At 27.5% G+C, this 17753-nt stretch overlaps 2 protein-coding genes across 2 annotated transcripts in view; both read right to left on the bottom strand.

Annotated features, from left to right (window-relative positions):
* Window positions 1-582: 582 nt before the first annotated feature.
* LOC117169882 (neprilysin-2-like) lies at window positions 583-12488 on the bottom strand. Its single transcript, XM_033356391.1, has 6 exons — window positions 12383-12488; window positions 7134-7379; window positions 6846-7054; window positions 6582-6758; window positions 3113-3607; window positions 583-681 (listed from the first exon to the last, which is right to left on the bottom strand). The coding sequence occupies exons 1-6, from the start codon at window positions 12486-12488 to the stop codon at window positions 583-585; spliced, it is 1332 nt and encodes a 443-aa protein (XP_033212282.1).
* A 2678-nt stretch (window positions 12489-15166) lies between these two features.
* Window positions 15167-17753, bottom strand: part of LOC117169881 (neprilysin-2-like) — a 24888-nt gene continuing 22301 nt past the window's right edge. Inside the window, exons 6-8 of the mRNA XM_033356390.1 lie at window positions 16768-17065; window positions 16033-16286; window positions 15167-15657 (exon numbers count right to left, since the gene is read on the bottom strand). Coding sequence (XP_033212281.1) covers window positions 15304-15657; window positions 16033-16286; window positions 16768-17065 — 906 coding nt within the window. The 3' untranslated portion in view covers window positions 15167-15303. The remainder of the gene's footprint in view (window positions 15658-16032; window positions 16287-16767; window positions 17066-17753) is intronic.

Below are 17753 nucleotides of genomic sequence, written 5' to 3'. Positions count from 1 at the left end.
AATCCGCATTTGTCTAACATCGGCCAAAGAGAATCATATTCAAAATAATGATAAATTGTTTAAAAAAATTATGTTTCCGGACTTAAATTATGTATTACCTCATTATAATTTAAAAGTGGACTACTGTTAAAAATGTAGTTAACACTATGTATGAATTATCACATGAGTCTTTTCACAAATCTAATATTGATTTCATTAAAAATATTTTGTTTTTGAATAATTATCTTAAGGATTTGTTCATGTACATATTAAAGACAAATTAAAAACATTTCAAGAACACGATACATCACTTTTAAATTTATGAATAGTAAATTATTTTCAGTCCAAATTTGTCGCATCTATTCCTTTCCATGCTAGTTTATCGTTTGAAATAAAAAAAATTCTGAAAGATTTTGATATTAAAACAGTTTTTAGAGTTGATTCCAAATTGAACAGTTTCATAAAATTAGGTGAAGATTTTTTTGGACACTTTTAATTTGACAAACGTAGTTTATAAAATTGAATGTTTAGAAGGTGAAAAGTGCTATATAGGTCAAACTGAAACATTACTGTACACTAAGATTGAAGAACACCATGACAATTTTAGACAGAGTCCAAAAAACGATAAAGTGATAGCAAAACACCAGTTTCATACTGGTCATGAAATAGACTGGATACATGTTCATATTCTACACCATGAGCCTAGTAAATTTAAAAGATTAGTAGCTGAAATGTTCTTTATTAAGAATGGAGGTGATGAATGCCTGAATGTAGTGACTGATCTCAAAGATTATAGTTCTTTATATAACATAGTCTTAGATTCTTTAATTTGATTTCCAATTTTTTTATACTCCTCTTCTTACTAGTTAAATAATCAATTAGATGAAATTATCAATTATATTCAACTTCCATATTTTTTCCTATTGAACCTTATGCTTCGAAATTATAGTTGCACTACTAATATCTTATTCTTTGTACACCATCTCTCTCTATTTTCTCGTTCTCCATACCAAACCTTAAAATGGAGCAGAAAGCAAATTTCTGCTTCTTAATTTTTTAAATGATTTTACTGGTATACAATTAAACATTCTTCACAATTTTGACAAAACATTAATCCTAACCGAAAATTTTATAACAACATTTTTTAACAAACATAAAAAATGACACCCAGGTGACAAAACAATTGAATGATATTTTTTAGCCTTATTTGTAACAAAATGTCAAATTTTCTTTTTTTTTGTTCTCAAGTTGTTTAATTTTCAATAACTATCTCATTAAATTTCACAATATTTGTATTGTAAAAAAATGTTTTTACTTTTTTTTAACAGAATAATTAATTGAGAATTAGAACCTGAGAGGATGGTTCTTTTAATTTTACAACTTAAATCGACCTTAATGAAGTTTTATTCCTGATTAGGAGAGTGTTATACTCTCGAAACGTTGAAAGTTTTATCTTTAATAAAGGATGAAAAAAAATTGGAATACCCTAGACCAAGTGGACTTTCTCCAAACTCCCCCACCCCACCCCCCGCCAAAATTTCATGGAAAATTTTTTTCATGCTAGAGGGCAGCCATCAACTCCATTTCATCTCAATTCCAAACAGAGAAATTTATTTTTTTTTTAAATTTTGATTCTGGCAGGTGTGGGTTTTGATTTGAAGCTTCTTATGTTTTAAAATTTTTGTTGTTTAGAAATTGATTATATTTCTTTAGCGGAATATTGATCAACATTGTTTTAATAATTCTCATTTGTTTAAACAAATGAGGTTTGTTTAAATAATTTTTAAAGTGAAAATTAATTACTGTTGGTATAGTAGAATATTTAAAAACATTTGTTATTCATTTTTGAATATACAAAAAAATTCCATCTTTCTAAAAAATTATTTAGATTTGTGAAAAAATGTACAAATTTTGTGGAAAAATGAGTGTTTAAACGAATTAAATGTTGTTGAAAAGGAATAATCATTTATTTATTATACAACTGATCACACTAGGCCAAAAATAAGAATTAAAAAAAAATGTAAAGAAAAATTATTTTAAAAATTTGAATTTGTTTGAAGCATTACAAATTAATTATACAATGTTGATAAACATTCTGCTCAAGGAAGAGTAAAATTTTGAATATATAAAGAATTTTTAAAACAAAAGTTATTTAAACAAACCCCGTTTGTTTAAATAATTGAAAAATAATGGAAGAATGTTAATCAATATTTCACTAGGCGAATAGTAATAATTTCTAGAAAAAAAATATTATTTAAACGAATTCCATTTGTTTAAATAATTGAAAATTAATTATTAAATGTTGATAAATATTTCACTGGACCACTATAAATAATTTGGAGTAAAAATACTAGAATACCATGCTCGAAAGGTAGACTTGATGAAGAATTGACATGTTTGTTTTTTAAAGGTAGTTTTCAGAGACTCGAGGGGGTGTGTTCGGGGTGTCAAACCCATATATCTGATGTATGAAATTCTTTGTTGGATAATTCTCTTGAAGCCTTTATACTTTTTCACTTTTTCGTCACATATTCCCAAACCCTAGAAAATTATTCCAAAAACTCAAAACACTTATTTTCCCCATAAATTTTATATACGAAACTTCAAGCCAAAAACGGCACCTATTTAAATAAAAAATTTTAAAAATGGTGAATTTCTTATTTCGGATTTGGAAGGTTATAGGCGGATCGTTGCCCTATAAAAAAGAGTGCTTTTGCATCACCTTACTCTACACGCGGTATACGGATGACCCTTAATCGAATTGAGTTGTAGCCAGCATTTTTTGACAATCGGTTCTGGTTTTAACCACACTTTGATGTTCATAAAACTATTTGTCTCTTATAATTTTTATGGTTATTTCTAAATATATTTCTACTTTTTTACCTCTCAACTTGTTTGACGAATTGTAAATTTTTTAGGCGGAAATGCGAAATTTTTTAGTTTGATGTTGTTTTATCAGTTCTGAGTGCCTGAATTGCCCCTTTCGCTATTTTATTCGTTGTCCCCTTTTTATTATTTCCTATTCTACCCTAAGTTCTGAACCATTTATTTAATGTTCATCTCGCTTTATAATTTCCCATCTTACTTGTATTCTCGACATTAAAGTTTTTCATAACACATGATAAAAACTCACCTCTTTTAGAATATTTTGCATCTGTACTGCAATATCGATTGCTAATTCTTCTGCAATTTTCTTAGATTCTGGCGTGAAGTATTTTCTGACATATAAAGCACCAACACCTACACGCATATTATTAGTCGTCATCTGGAGGCATTCCTTCCACCTTGCTTGCCTTTCAGTTGGGCCGGAGAGAGAATTTGAAAACTTTCTTTGAAGGTTTCGAATTCTTCTATTTAAGAAAGGTACACTTTCATCAACTGCTTTCCAACTGAGATAATTAGCCAGCACTCTCTTTGGAGTTTCATTGATCAATATTTCGAATTTTTCAAAAAAAGCAGGAACGCTTACTTTTATTATTTCATCGTCACCAATTACGAACGCCAATTTGAGAAGTGTGTTAAAGTATTTGTTCCAGGGAATACTCGGATATCTTTGTGTGAGCTCTTTCAGTGTCATTAAGTTATTGAGAACTGTTTGATTTTTTCTCTCTTCTTCACTCAGGGAGATCTACGGTTTTAGGATATTTTAATAATGCCGAGAATTAAGTCAATACTTTGTCGGAGATCAATAAAATTGACCTTCGACAAATTTTTAGGCCCTTCAATTTTTTAGTCGTAAAAATTGTATTACAAACGAACCTTCTAATCCGGAAAGATTTTGTAAAAGTTTACCTTAAGAGTACAATATTTTCCTATTTTATCGTAAAATAAAGAAGGTTCATTTCTACACACACACAAACTGTCATAATAAAAGAAAAATTTTACGGGATTTCGAGTAACAGTTTGAGGAATCTAGTTTTTAAATAGCTATTTGGTTGCTAAAATTATTTATGTTTGGAAAGGAACCCTACGCCTTTTAAAATTTTTTAAAAATGTCAGAGGATTTTACTGAAATTCATTTATTATCTAGCTTAGGGAATTTTTATTTAATGCGTATACACTGCTGTGCAGAAGTTTTAGGCCACCTCATTTTTTATAAATGAATAAATTCTCTTAATTTTAATTATACCTGTGCTAAAAAAATTTATCTTTAAAATGTTGATTTTTTTCTAAATTCTGTATAAAACAAGCCCAGGGTGAAGCCATTTTTTCTAGTTTTTAAGCAGATATTGCAAAATAGTGTAAATTTCAATGTTTTCTTAAATTTTCAATAACTTCCGAAATAGTCAACATTTTTCAATGTTCGTTGTCTCATTTTGAAGCTTTTCTTTAACCGTATCACAAACACTTATAGTTATTAATCGTGAAAATTTTCTTTTTTAATTGCAAGAACTTGAAATTGTAACAGAAAAGTTAGAAAAATGACAATATTATTTTCGGTAACAAAAATATTTTTTTTTAAATATATGAAACATATAATCATGAAGTTTCTATGTAATTTTCTCAAAGTATTTATTTATTTAACTTTTATTCTGATTTGCCTACCGATAAGATGTTTTCAAATTTTTACAACTTTTTTATTACGACTTCCAGTTCTTGCAATTCAAAAAGAATTTTTTTAAAATTTATACTCGTAAGCTGTTGTGATAGAATAAAAAAATAGCTTTAAAATGAGCCCAACAAAATTAAAAAATGTTGGTTATTTTGGATTATCTACTTCAAAACTAGAAAAATTGGCTTCACCCTGGGCTTATTTAATATAGTCTTTGGATTTCTATATATTAACATGAAAACATTCAAATTTAAAAATCCATTCTTAAAATAATTTTTTAATGTGCGGTTTTAAATATTTTCAAGCAATAATTAATAATTTCGAATTGCAAGGGTCTAAAATTAACAAATATATACGAACGATTTTAAATAATTTATTTTAAATAAGTAGTTTAATTGTATAATTTCTAAGTCTAAGCGCTAAAAGTTAAACAATTTTCATTTGATTTGGAGAATTACGAAACTAGCATGATTTGAGATTAAAAAAATTAAAAATATGACAATGTCAAAATGTTCAAAATTGAATATTTTGATATTCAAATTTTGGAAATTGGTTAATTTAAAGTCCAGAGGAATTAAAATGGTATCCTGCATAATTAAAAGCGTTCAAAATTAAATAATTAAGCATAAAATTTTTTAAATTTGAATAATTTTAAATTCAGTGCCATTAAAATTTGAAAATTTAATATAAGGCAAAGTTTCTCAATTTCTAGAATTTTAAATTGTTATTACATAATAAAATTATAAGTTAAACTTTAAAGCTGATTAGGCAACTTTTTCTGAATTAAAGAAAGAAATTGAATTATTATTTTTAAAAAACCTTTTGAAATAAATGGTAATTTTCAATGGGGAACGTTAAAGAGGAAGGAATGTTAGCCACTAAAAATTGTGACATTGAAACTTTTTTATGCTCAAACCCTTTAAAATGTCACTTATACGAAGTAAATTCAAATCGCTTTGAAATTGTTAACTTTCAAATTGCTAATAATATATATCAGTATTTAAAAAATATCAATTTTAATTGCAAAATTGAAATTTACGAAAGGAAAAAATAGAAAATTCAGCGTTCATCATGAAAATTTAGAACTCTGAGATTGTAACCAGTTAAAATAGCTGAAATGGACTATTTACTGATGTACGAATTTCCGATCGTTTAATTTAATTCAATTAATTTTCAAAAAAAATGTTTTTAATTTGAAATCACGCATTTAATTAAATCTTCAACTAAAATCCTGAAAATTTATTAATCTTGCATTGAAAATTAAAAATTAAGATAAAGAATTAATTAAATATAAAAATTCTAAACTACAATATTGTAAAATTTAATATTTTAAGCCTACAAAAATTCATATCAAAATTAATTTAGAAAAAGACTTTCAGCTTCAAGGCCTAAAATATTAAACTGTGTCAGAATTTCAAAATTAAAATCTAATTTTTAATTTAAATTATTGAAATTTTAAAGACGATAAATATATTGTCATTATTATTATTATTAAGCATCATATCATTAAGTATCGGGTGAAATAAGTAAAACGACTCTATAGATTTTTTTTACTAAAATATGTAATTCTCTCAAATCAAAATTTACTGCCAATTTTTCCAATCCAAATTGCGAAATTTTAAATGCTGTGAGAAATCCTTTGAACCTTTAAAGTTTAATTATTATACGAAAAACTTTAAAAATTATAATAACACTTTTTAGTTCGACACTTTAAAAAATTACAAAATGCACAAATTATTTCAAATTTAAATTATTCCAAAGCTTATTATTGGTTTAAAGAATTTCCAAGGGGCTTCCAAAGATTTGAATACTATACAATATTTTTAAAAGATTCTAGACAATTCCACAGGATTACGATGAATTTAAAAAATTTCAAATGATGTTAATAGATTCCAATAGTTTGAAGAATTTATTTCGTCCAATTTGAAAGATAATCCTTATTATTTAAAGTGATTTTACAAGATTTTCAGACGCTTCAAACATTTTTACGGATTTTAACAAATTAAGAACTATTTTCGTGAAATTGAATAGTAATTTAATTAACACTCACATTGGCCAGCAGCATTTCGAATTCAAGAGTTTCCTTTAATTCTTTTTCAGCTATAGCTTTATCTGCGCCAAAACTAACAGCTACGTCAACCATATAATTGTAGTAAGCTTTGATATAATTGTCTTTGAACCCGTTTGATAAAGATGCGCGATCTATAAGGAGAAGTGGTTGGTCGATCTAAAAAAAAGTGATCTTTTTAATGAAACATTATGTATATTTTTCTATAAAACATTATATATTTTTCTTTCAGAAAAAGTTACGCACATTTAACACATTTCTGGTACTGTTTGAGAAATCAGTGACAACATTGAAAGAAAACAAGTGATAAGTATTATATCCCAATCTCTGCATGTCATAAGTTGCCTCTTTCCAATCAAAGTTTTCCTCTTTCCACAATCCTTCAAGCAGAGGCCAGCCTCCCATTTCTTTCAAATTTCCTAATACTGTATCGAGACCATTGTTTTCAATCGTAGCTATAGAAAAAATTGAGATTTAAATTTTCATTTGAAAAATATTTATTGCATGCAATATTGGATATAAAAATGTGCTCACTTGTGTTCATGCAAGCGTTGTAAAAGTTTTTCGATAGGGTACTGAATCTTGGTTCGTTGAATTGAACTGGCTCTTCAAAGATACTTTTTATCTGGTCCTGAACTTTGCTATTGAGGAAATCATATCTGTTGACACTTCTCTTATTTTTTGGAACTTCTGTGGTTTGCAAAAAAGTACCGCATGCAAATTTGTAAAAATCATCGCACGGCGCTACATTGGGGTCTATACTATGTTGGATAATGGTAGCTACAAAATAAAATTCAAATTGTATGACACAATACTAGAAATATGTTATTAAAATTTTAATTTTTCACATCCATTCAAGATACTCTTAAAACAAAAAAAGTAAATTAATTAAATAAGTGAGATGTGGGTCACCACAGTGATTGAACTAGAACCACAAATTTCATTAGGGGCCGTACCAAAACTGCGTCAAACCAGGGGCGTGGGGTGTTGACGCAGATTGCAATATCACAACTGGAAAATATAATTGTGAATAACAACTTTTTTGAATGCTTAAATAACTAAAAATGAGAGATTTTATTTAGCAAGTAAAGCAAAACTAATAATTCCTTTATATGTTTACCCCTGTTACCCCCTTTTAAAAGAATTCTTCGTTTTCCTCCTATTTTCAAGAAACTTCCAATAAAGAAACACAATAAAGAAACCCAATATTTATCGTTGAAAGTTAAACTACTTTGTTAAATAATTATTTTATTGGTAGAACAGTTAAATATTTTGTTCAAAGTTCGTTTCTTTTAAGTTGAATATTCAACTAATAAATTTTTGTTTAAAAATCCATCATTTTTCCATACAAATTCAACTTTTTTGTTGCAAGTTTAAACTATTTAGTTAACAAATTATTTTGTTTGATTAAAATTTAACTATTTTATTTAAGTTTATTTTTTTTAATAGATTGATTTCTTTACCTAAAAATCTAGCTATTCCAAATTTGGTTATAAATTGATCGTTTTTATTCAAAAATTTAACTGTTTCGTTAAAAATTCATATTTTTGGGTACAAAATTCGATTCTTTTTTCAATTTTGAACCGCAAATTCAAATTTTTTGTTGGTTAAAAAATATCGATTTTCAACCAAAAATAGAATTTTAAAATTTTTTATCAGAAAAAAAGTTTTCAACAAAACAGATAAATTTTCCACCAACAAATTTGAATTGTTATTGAAAAAAAGTTTCTTCTAAAAACTAGAAGAGTTTAATTTACAGTTCTAAAAGCAATGCTGTAAAAAAGAGATTTATTCAAATCAAGGAGATGAGTTTACAACCAAGAAGAAAAATTTGTAACGATCGAGTTTAATTTTCTACCAAATAAGATTAATTTTAACAAAATGCATGAATTCTCAACCAAATTTATGAATTTTAAGGAAAATTTGAAACTAATACTGGAACTTACAACCAATTAATATGCTTCAATGATAAGGAAAAAGATGCATAAAAATACAGGAAATTGTAAACAAAGTATTGAATTTTTAACGAAAGAAGGTCAGATTGTCAACCAAACATGAGACACTTTTATTTTTATTTAAAAAAATGATTAACAGAAAGAATTTAACAAAATAGTTTAATTTTGAACGAAAAAGGTTTATAATTTAATATTTTGAATCTTCAATAAAAAAAATGAATTTTGTACTAAGTAGTTCCACTTTCAAGTAAGTAGTTGAATTTCCATACTAACAAGATTTTTCAGTCTTCATTCGTAAATAGCTTAAATTTTGAAAAAGTAATCAAATTGCCATATTAGGATAGAAAATCCCCGAACCAGCATACAATTCACCCAAAGATGTAAACGAGAACTGATTTAAGTACCCTTTATATTAAAAATGTTTTCTTTTTTCTAAGTAGTGATTTATCTTGAGAAATTTTAAAAAACCTATAAAGTTTCGAATTTCCAAGTGAAATTTTTTATATCACGAGAACAGGATTAAAAAAAAGCTTAAATTTTAAATAGAACAAGGAAAAATAAATCATTTGTTCTAAATTGTGTATTTCCATCAAAGTTATTTAAATTTAAATAACGCAATTTGAATAATTTTTATATTTTTTAATAATTGTGAAAGTACTATTTTGACGGTTATTTAAGAGTGAAGTTACTTATGCTAATTGCAAATATAAATTAACATGCTGTAGTATAAGATAAAAGTTTTATACGATAAAATGTTCGCTCTAAAGAAAGGCTTTTCTGTTGCCCCCCTGTTCGAAAAACTACCAAAAAAACGTTGAAAAAAATTAATTTTATTCATGCGACTGGTATTCATTATTTGATGAAAATCATGAGAAATGTAAATAACTTTCAATTTCGTTAGCATTTTACCCTTTTTTAAAACAAATATAAGAAATTTTGATCAACATAAGACCTTACAAATTCTCTTTCCTGTTTGAAAAACAACCCGAAAACTTTAAAAAATTCAATTTTTTCATGCTGCTAGAAGTGACGTATTATTTTCTGAAAATCACGAGAAGTGTAAAAATATGGAAATTTATTGGCACTTGGCCTCTATTTCAAAACAGAGAAGATTTTTTCATCAAAATAAGACCTTGTGTGTTATCTTCCATGTTTCAGAAATCTCATTTCAAAAATAGATATGATTATGTCGTAAAAATAAGATCTTGTTCGTTCTTTTCCAAGTTTAAAAAACAGACACAGAACTTTGAAAGCGTCAATTTTAATCATGCAAACGAAAGTAATATATTGTTTTCTGAAAATCAGGAGAACTATAAATTGCCGTTGACATTTTTTGACTTTGAAATAATAGTTCAAAGTTTTTATCATAGATAAATTTTGAAATTTTTATTTCCAGATGGAAAAAGTCCACAAAAAATGTAGAAATCATTAATTTCAATCATGCCATCGGAAGTAAGGCATTATTTTGCAAACAAAAATGAGAAGTTTATCCTATAAATTTGGTTGCACTTGTCCTCTTTTTTTAAATAGATAAGAGTTTGTCGTCAAAACGCGACCTTGTCTATTACCTGTCTGGTCGAAACAAGACCTTTTTTATTCTTTTTTATTTTCGAAAAACTATCCAAAAACCTTTTAAAACATTAATTCCAATAATGTCATCGAAAGCAATGAATTATTATTTATTGAAAACTATAAGAAGTGTAAATAATTTCTTGCGTCGGTAACGTTTAGTCTATTTTTTTAAATAGATAAGAGTTGCCAGAATAAGCCTTCTCTGTTATCTTCCGTGATCAAAAAACTGCCGAAAATTTTTTGAAACAGAAATATGAATCATGCTTCTGAAAGTGAAGCATTATTTTTGTAAAGCGAGGAGAATTTTGTATAATTCTAAATTTTTTTGGCTTTTGGTCTTCTTTAAAAAATAGATAAGAATTGTTAGTGCTTGGTAAAATAAAAATCATTTAGAACTTTATCAAAATGTATTGCTTCAGGTCATGTCATGAGTGGGTCACGTGACCCGATTCCTACCATACTGACACTTTTTTTATTTCTGAACTTATTTTCACACGAAGCACCACATGGAGTCGAAAATTTTGGCTAATAAATAAGAAACACTAAGAAAGGTGGGCCTGGCCCTACATTTTTATGATTATGAAAAAGTTTTTTTTTGCAAGCAATTTTTTTTAAACTTATTTTATAAGTATTAAAATTTAGGACCAGGCCCATATTTCGTATTGCTTCTTATGAATTATCCTAAATTTTCAACTGGATGTGGAGCTTCGTATGAAAATAAGTTAGGAAATCAAAAGTGTCGATAAGGTAGGAATCTGGTCAAGTGAACTACTTGGCACATGACCTTAAGTGGCTGTGAATACATATTGGCTCGTAAATTTTCGACAAAAGTAAATGAAATTAAGGAATTAACCTAAATTTCATGACCTTTCCTTAAATTCAGGGTATTCCTTTCGGTATGCTTGAAATATACTTTTTAGCGGTATTTTAGCGGTATAATTACAGTGTATACACTATGATAAACTTGATATGTTATTATTTAGACAATGATGCTAGAACCAAACGAGTTATGCTTACCTTGACTTAATCATTTTCCTTGTCTAGACTCATCGAAAATATTTGTTCAATTTTCAATGAATCTTAATTAACAGTAGCATACTTTATTACTTATTTTTTCATGACATTTTTTAAAATTATATTTTCATTTAATATTATGCAGATTATTTTAATCTAGTTTCATTTAATGTAACTAAATATTTAGGTATATTCAATTTTGAGTTACAAAGTGAATGATTAAGAACAGCTGTACTACTTCCAAAATAAAATAATTTCCATAGAAAAATTACGAATAGTGAAGAATCGTTCAGGGACTCAAAAATATATCCTTGGATAACCTGGGGTGGCCCAAATACATAATTTTTCATTAATTGTATCAATTTGTCATTAACTAAGTCTGAATGAAATAAAAGATATAAAAAAGGTAAGTAAAAAATATTTGAAAGAGCACTTTTGATTCCTGAAATTAAAATTTACAATTCCAACAAAACAACTCTGTTTCGATAATTACAAAAAATTCGTGAAACATGTGTTACTTCTAATTATGGTTAATAGTGTGACCTGCCACAGGGGTGCCTTTCCTTCACATATTGTAGCCTTAAAATATGCTTTCCATAGATCCTATAAAATTTTTTTTCGGAATGAAAAATTTGAAAAATTGTCGGTACTATTCATTTTTTGCTATTCGCACCTTCAATTTTTGTTCTAATACTAGTTTTGTCTATGCAAAAATATTTTTCAAAAATATTTAATAAAAACAAGGAAAGTTCACTAATGGAATAGCTCAAGTATTATTCAATATTTTCACTAATTGACCTAAGTGAAATTATCTAGTAATTTTATAACTTCTACATTATTGTAATTGTAAAGTATTATATCATTAAATTAAAACCATCAATTACTACCAAAATTAGTAAAATTTTTAATAATTAATATTTAGCTAATATTGGTTTGACGAAGAAAATTATGTGTAAGACCAATTGAAAAGAGTGCGTTTTAAAAATAGTTTGGTTTGGTTCGATAGAAGAAATTTTACTTTTAAATATATACTCAAGATTTTAATTTTAAACCCTGATACACGAAAAATCGCTTATGAGGTCTAAAATGTAATTAAAAAACTGGTCCCTTTTTATTCAGATATACACATTTCGTGAAATTTCAGTGCATAAGCGAAAAATCTTAGACTTGATTTTAACGATTGTTCACGAAGTATTTTAATTATTGAAAAAAATAGAGTTTAAACAGAAAAAATATACATACCAGCTTTTGTACACTCAGGAGTTAAACAGTCATTGCTGACCTCTTCTATCGCAATCGTCTCTAGTTCCGCAATCATATCTTTCACCGCATTTGTGTCGCATTGCATTTGCCTTGTTTCGCACTTGTGCAAAATAAAAAGGGGGAAAATAAGAATAAAAAATCGCGACTTCATTATATTTTCCAAATAATTTGGCTTCCCTTTACTTGCGTCTATCAACTCACATTTTGTTTTTGGCTATCTGCTTTTTATATACAAATCTGAGGGTACAGAAACTGAAAATTCATGATGAGTAGGTGAAAAAATTTACCTTCATCATACGACATCACACGATAACATAGGTACACAAAAAAAGTAAACGGAGCCAAAACAGTGACCTATATAGCTTGAGTTTGAATTTTTAGTTTGGGTTAAATTATCCCCAGTAGGTCATCATATTTCGAAAGTCGTCTTTTATGCTTACGGTTTGAAATGCGTACATTTTAGCAATTTTTTTCAAATATAAACATATTAAATTTTGTTTATAAAAATTTAAATAGCTTATAAACAAATTAAAATTATTTATTTCGCAAGAAAATTTTTTTTTCACGTGATAAAATATTTTTTTCCGGGGAGAATGCAAAATAAATACCAAGTAGTTTATATTATATCACAGAATATACATTTTTGGTGTGAAATTATAAAAATTGCATTTCCTTGATGGAACGCAGGTATGGAAGAAAATGGAACGTGAATATGATGAACTACATTTGAAATCTAAAAAAATAACTTAAATGTAAAAGAAATATAAAAATAAATGGATTTCCCACACAGATCATTTGAGAACTAAAGAACACGAAATTCAAGGAAATCTGGCTAAAAATATGCCTACGCAGAAAATGCAGAATAATTTGCAAAAAAAAAATTTTTTTCTAAGAAAATGAAAGTAAAATGTGTTTATAAGTAGTTGTCTATTCTTTAAACAAATTTAAAGTTTATACATTTAGAAGTCAGATTTATGGTAATCTTTCCTTGTATGGATGAAAAATTTTGATACTGTTGTAACGTTAAATTTCCATTGCTAATAACTTTTTCGAAAAATGTTGTTTGCGACTAAAACCTAGGAAAATATTGTCGAACTTAAGGGCTATTTAAAAATACATTTTACGGCGAAAAAGATCGACTTTTGATTTATGGTGGCCCACTTGAAATAATTTGACCTAAGCTAAAAATCGTGAAAAATATTAATTTCTTTATTCTAAATTTCTTAGGCATTGTTATATATACAGAAATTACTTATTTATTTAGAAGACTTTTATTATAACGAACGTCTTTTTCAAATAAAAAAGCACTTGGCTATATTCGATCAAAATTTGATTTAAACTAGAGGAAATATCTTTGTTTGCATAAATTAAAGGAATTTCTTTATGGAAAAATATTAAAAAATGAAAACATTAAGCTGGTAACAAAATTGTCATTTTTTTGTTTTCAGGCTGTATAAATTTTAAGTACTTTATGTTGGTTAAGGTGACGAAATCTACCTACATGATTCACAATATTTCCTTCTCATTATTTGAATAAAGCTGATCTGTTCTGCAATCGCGTTCTATTATTAAACTTTTTTATTCGTCACTTTTTTTGTTTTTATAAAATTCTTTAAATAAATTTATGCAACCCCAAAACAATTGATACACCATGCTTATTTGAAAAAAAAATCGCTACGATTATTCCTGGAAAATTTTCATAATACAACTCCGTCAACATATACATGATCTTTAAGTTTCATGATTTTGAAGTCTCTAAACATCAATACGAAAAAATTCTTTTAAGTTTTCTCAAGCTTTAGTACATTTCCTTCTTTTTCTAGTAAACCCTCTATCTAATTGACATCCTATCTCTAAACATTTTTAATAAAACAGTGGAAAATTACTTAAAAAATAAGAAAATTCACTTTTAGGAAAAAATACTTCAGGCAAAATAGAATGTTCCTTAACAAAATTATTCGCCTTTTTTCGAAAGGACGCAGACGTTTTTTTTTATTTTAAAAACATGACAATAAAAATACGTCTGTTTTAATATGAACGAGCTTTATGAATTGTAATAATATTAGAGTAATTATGAAAAATAAAATTTGTACTTTATTTTGCAATATCTAAATAAGCAGTCCCGGACCGAGGTACATAAATTATTATAATATACCTCTATAATTCATATCTCTATGGATTCAGAGTAGCTGGATGCATCGTAAGGGATCTGAATTTGTAGAAACCTCTTGAACAAGAGAACTATTTTGTCGACGATTTTCTGTATTCCAGAACCACCCAAGTTGTTTAAATTTTCAATTACTTTCTTAAGATAGATTAAAAAAAATTAAACAGAGGGTAAAAAGTAGATAAGAAAATATTTGGAAAAAGTAAATCATATTTGACAAAGATTTTTTAAATTCAATTTTCTAATAAGAAATACTTGTTATACTTATTATAAATTAAGAAAGCTTTTGGAAATCGATTGTTCATTAAAAAAAATTCAGATATATCTTGCTTTGACTTTAAGGATCCATTTTCAGAACTAAAACTTGAAATAAAATATTTATTTTTTTAGAAGCGGTGCCAAAAAAGGTTTCTCAGAATTATAAATGTAACTGATCCATTATATTATAAGGTAAGTAAGTAAGTATTATAAGGATAAGTAATCTAGAAGGAAAAATACAAAAAAAATTGCATTTCTAATATATACGAAAGACTTTTTCGGAGATTTCAATAGACATTTATTTTTTAAATTTATATAGTGACTGCACGCACCTTTATAAAAAAATTTACTAGTATTCACCTACAATATTGTTAATTTGTAGTTCGCAAGGAAAATCACAGTAAGACCCTTGTATAGTACAGTAGACTAAATTTTGACAACACGGTTTTCACATTTTACAGTTTTTTTTTTAGTTTTACCACACAGAACACTTCTTAGCTGGATTCATTTTTGAACCAACTGGACAATTAAAGTCGCTTGCAAATTCTGGCCTGTTAGAAAATGCACCTGTTACTCGGAATTCTAATGGAAAATTCATTGGGTTGACAGGTGCATTGTCCGATGTGGAGTTTTTCACATCTGCTGGGCTGTCTTTGGCACATTGTGTGATAGCTGCTTGAATCCAGAAAAGTTGTGATTGGGAATATTTTAATCCAGGCAATTTTGGTTCAGTGCCGTGACGTTTCACCCGATCTTGATAGGCTAGGTAAGAAATTTTTACGCCTTCGTTGTCTGCAATGTTTATATCTTTCGTTTGGTTACCATTGATCTGAAAATTAGTGACATATTTGTTATTATCGTTCACGAATCTGTAATTTCCACATAAAAATATGTCTTTTGTAACTTATAGTCTAACTAGGTTTATTATCTGCAAGTTCGAATCTTAAAGCATTCGAATTTATTTCTTGACTCCCTACTGAGAAAATGGTAGAAAGCGATGGAATTTTCGGAAGAGAAATTGATGGATAGATATTCTATTTCCGAAATGAACAGAGAAATCTATTTTCATCGCATTTCCATATTTTAAAATATACTTGCAAAAAGCTATATCTGCTTTATCTCAACTATCCTGTAACTTATCGCATGATAGAATAGCTAGGGTTACAAAAAGAATTATTTACAGAATCCAATGCAAGATACATACTTTTACGCCGCTATCTTTTAGTCTATAATTTCCGTACTGCTGAATAATGCAAACAGATTTCTGACGGAATTTGGTATTCGTTTCCGGTGTCCACCAATCCTTGTGGTATCCATTTTTATTAAATTGTCTACCATCATTATCGAAAGCTTTGGTTATTTCTTTTCCAAAAAGAAATGAACCGAATGCGGCATAGTTCAGGTACTGTGGTCTATTTTTATTAAAGAAAATGCCTTGCAGAAGTCCAGCAGGGTTTTCTATTAAATGAGACTTTATATTATACATATATAAATAAAAAAATGTTCTAAATGTAAAACCTTATAAACTCTCGACGGATAGTCTTGCAAAAATATCTCAACTTCGTAAGGCGATAATACCGTCCAAATTACAGATAAAAATATTCTTAACTTTGTTGAATAATTTAATAAATTCTAGATTAAATGAGCCCTGATCGAAGTAATTTGTCCTTGTGCGTATAGAATTATGATTCACGAGAGACGAAAATAAAATTCTGTACGAATTTATTACATTTTAAAGTCAAGGCTAATTTTCAACAGGTCACCTGATCCATTACTATCCGCGAGTAGAAATAAAAAAATGAAATAAAAAAATGAAATGAAAAAATGAAATAAAAAAATGAAATAAAATAAAAGCACACAAATTATTTTAAAATCTTTGAAATCTTATACATTGTACTTTTAAAAGTTTCGTAAAAATCTGTCAATAAAATAATCCTACCAATAGTGTTTAGATTTTCATCATAATAAGAGTATGTTCTAGTAGTGTAACTGTGGATTAGCCATGGCCAATCTGATTTGTCTGCACGCTTCCTTAGTTGACTGAATGCACGATTTTTCATGAAAATGGTCAAGTTTAATTGTGCTTGAATGTAATCATGGGGGGTTATTTCTAAAGTCTTGTAGTATTCGTCAACAATCTTATCATCGAGAATTTCATCAGGATGTCCGATGAACATTTTGAGAGATTCAAGTTTATCCAAAGCGCCCGCCCTTGTTTTTTCGTCCATCCAGTCGACCTTCAATAAAATTAAGAGCAAATAAGGGACGTGACGAAATGCATTTGAGATATCTAAAGATACAAAGGCAACTCATTTTAGTCTGGTCCTATTCTTATTACAAATAAAAAATTTTTCTCTGTATAGTACTTAGAAATTTGGTTATATGTTTCGCTTTTCTATCAATTTTACACTATTTTACACTAAGGCAGCCCTTATCTGAAAATTTTTTAACCAATAGTTTTATGAAAGTATTTAAGTACCCAAGCTCTTAAGCTTGTACATACTTTAATTACGCAGTTCATTAAAGAAAAACAGGACGAATGTATTTTTTTGAAATTTTTTTACCAGACTTGGATAATCTCATGTATCTTCTTATCTATTATTGCTTCGATTGGTTTTTTAAAATAAGTGCAATTAATTGTCGAAACCTTAAGCCATAATTTCGTTCATCAGTGTTAAGATTACAAAGATTAATTAAGATCATATTATAATTGGACGTTTTTAAGTGCCTTTTTTTCTCACTTTGAATTATTAAACCAATTTTTTTAGATTTGAAACTATTTAAAACTTTGAAACTACCCAAACATTGTTTACACACACACACACATATATATATACCAGGTGTATACATATGAAACCGGTATTGCCATTTAGCGGCCAGTAGGCACACTTGTAGGCACTGTCGGAACTTACCATTTGTGCTAAT

This window comes from Belonocnema kinseyi, chromosome 3, assembly GCF_010883055.1.
Source record: "Belonocnema kinseyi isolate 2016_QV_RU_SX_M_011 chromosome 3, B_treatae_v1, whole genome shotgun sequence".
NCBI lineage: Eukaryota > Metazoa > Arthropoda > Insecta > Hymenoptera > Cynipidae > Belonocnema > Belonocnema kinseyi.
This window is presented reverse-complemented; position numbering and strand designations above follow the sequence as displayed.

What these genes read in the sequence shown, in the direction of transcription:
- LOC117169882 (XM_033356391.1), bottom strand. Translation starts at nt 12,488, where the DNA reads ATGCAATGCGACACAAATGCGGTGAAAGATATGATTGCGGAACTAGAG. An exon ending in TCGAAATGCTGCTGGCCAAT is followed by an intron (nt 3,608 to 6,581) that starts GTGAGTGTTAAT and finishes CTAAAACCGTAG; the next exon opens with ATCTCCCTGAGTGAAGAAGA. An exon ending in TGCAAAATATTCTAAAAGAG is followed by an intron (nt 682 to 3,112) that starts GTGAGTTTTTAT and finishes TAAATTTACTAG; the next exon opens with GCTCATGGTGTAGAATATGA.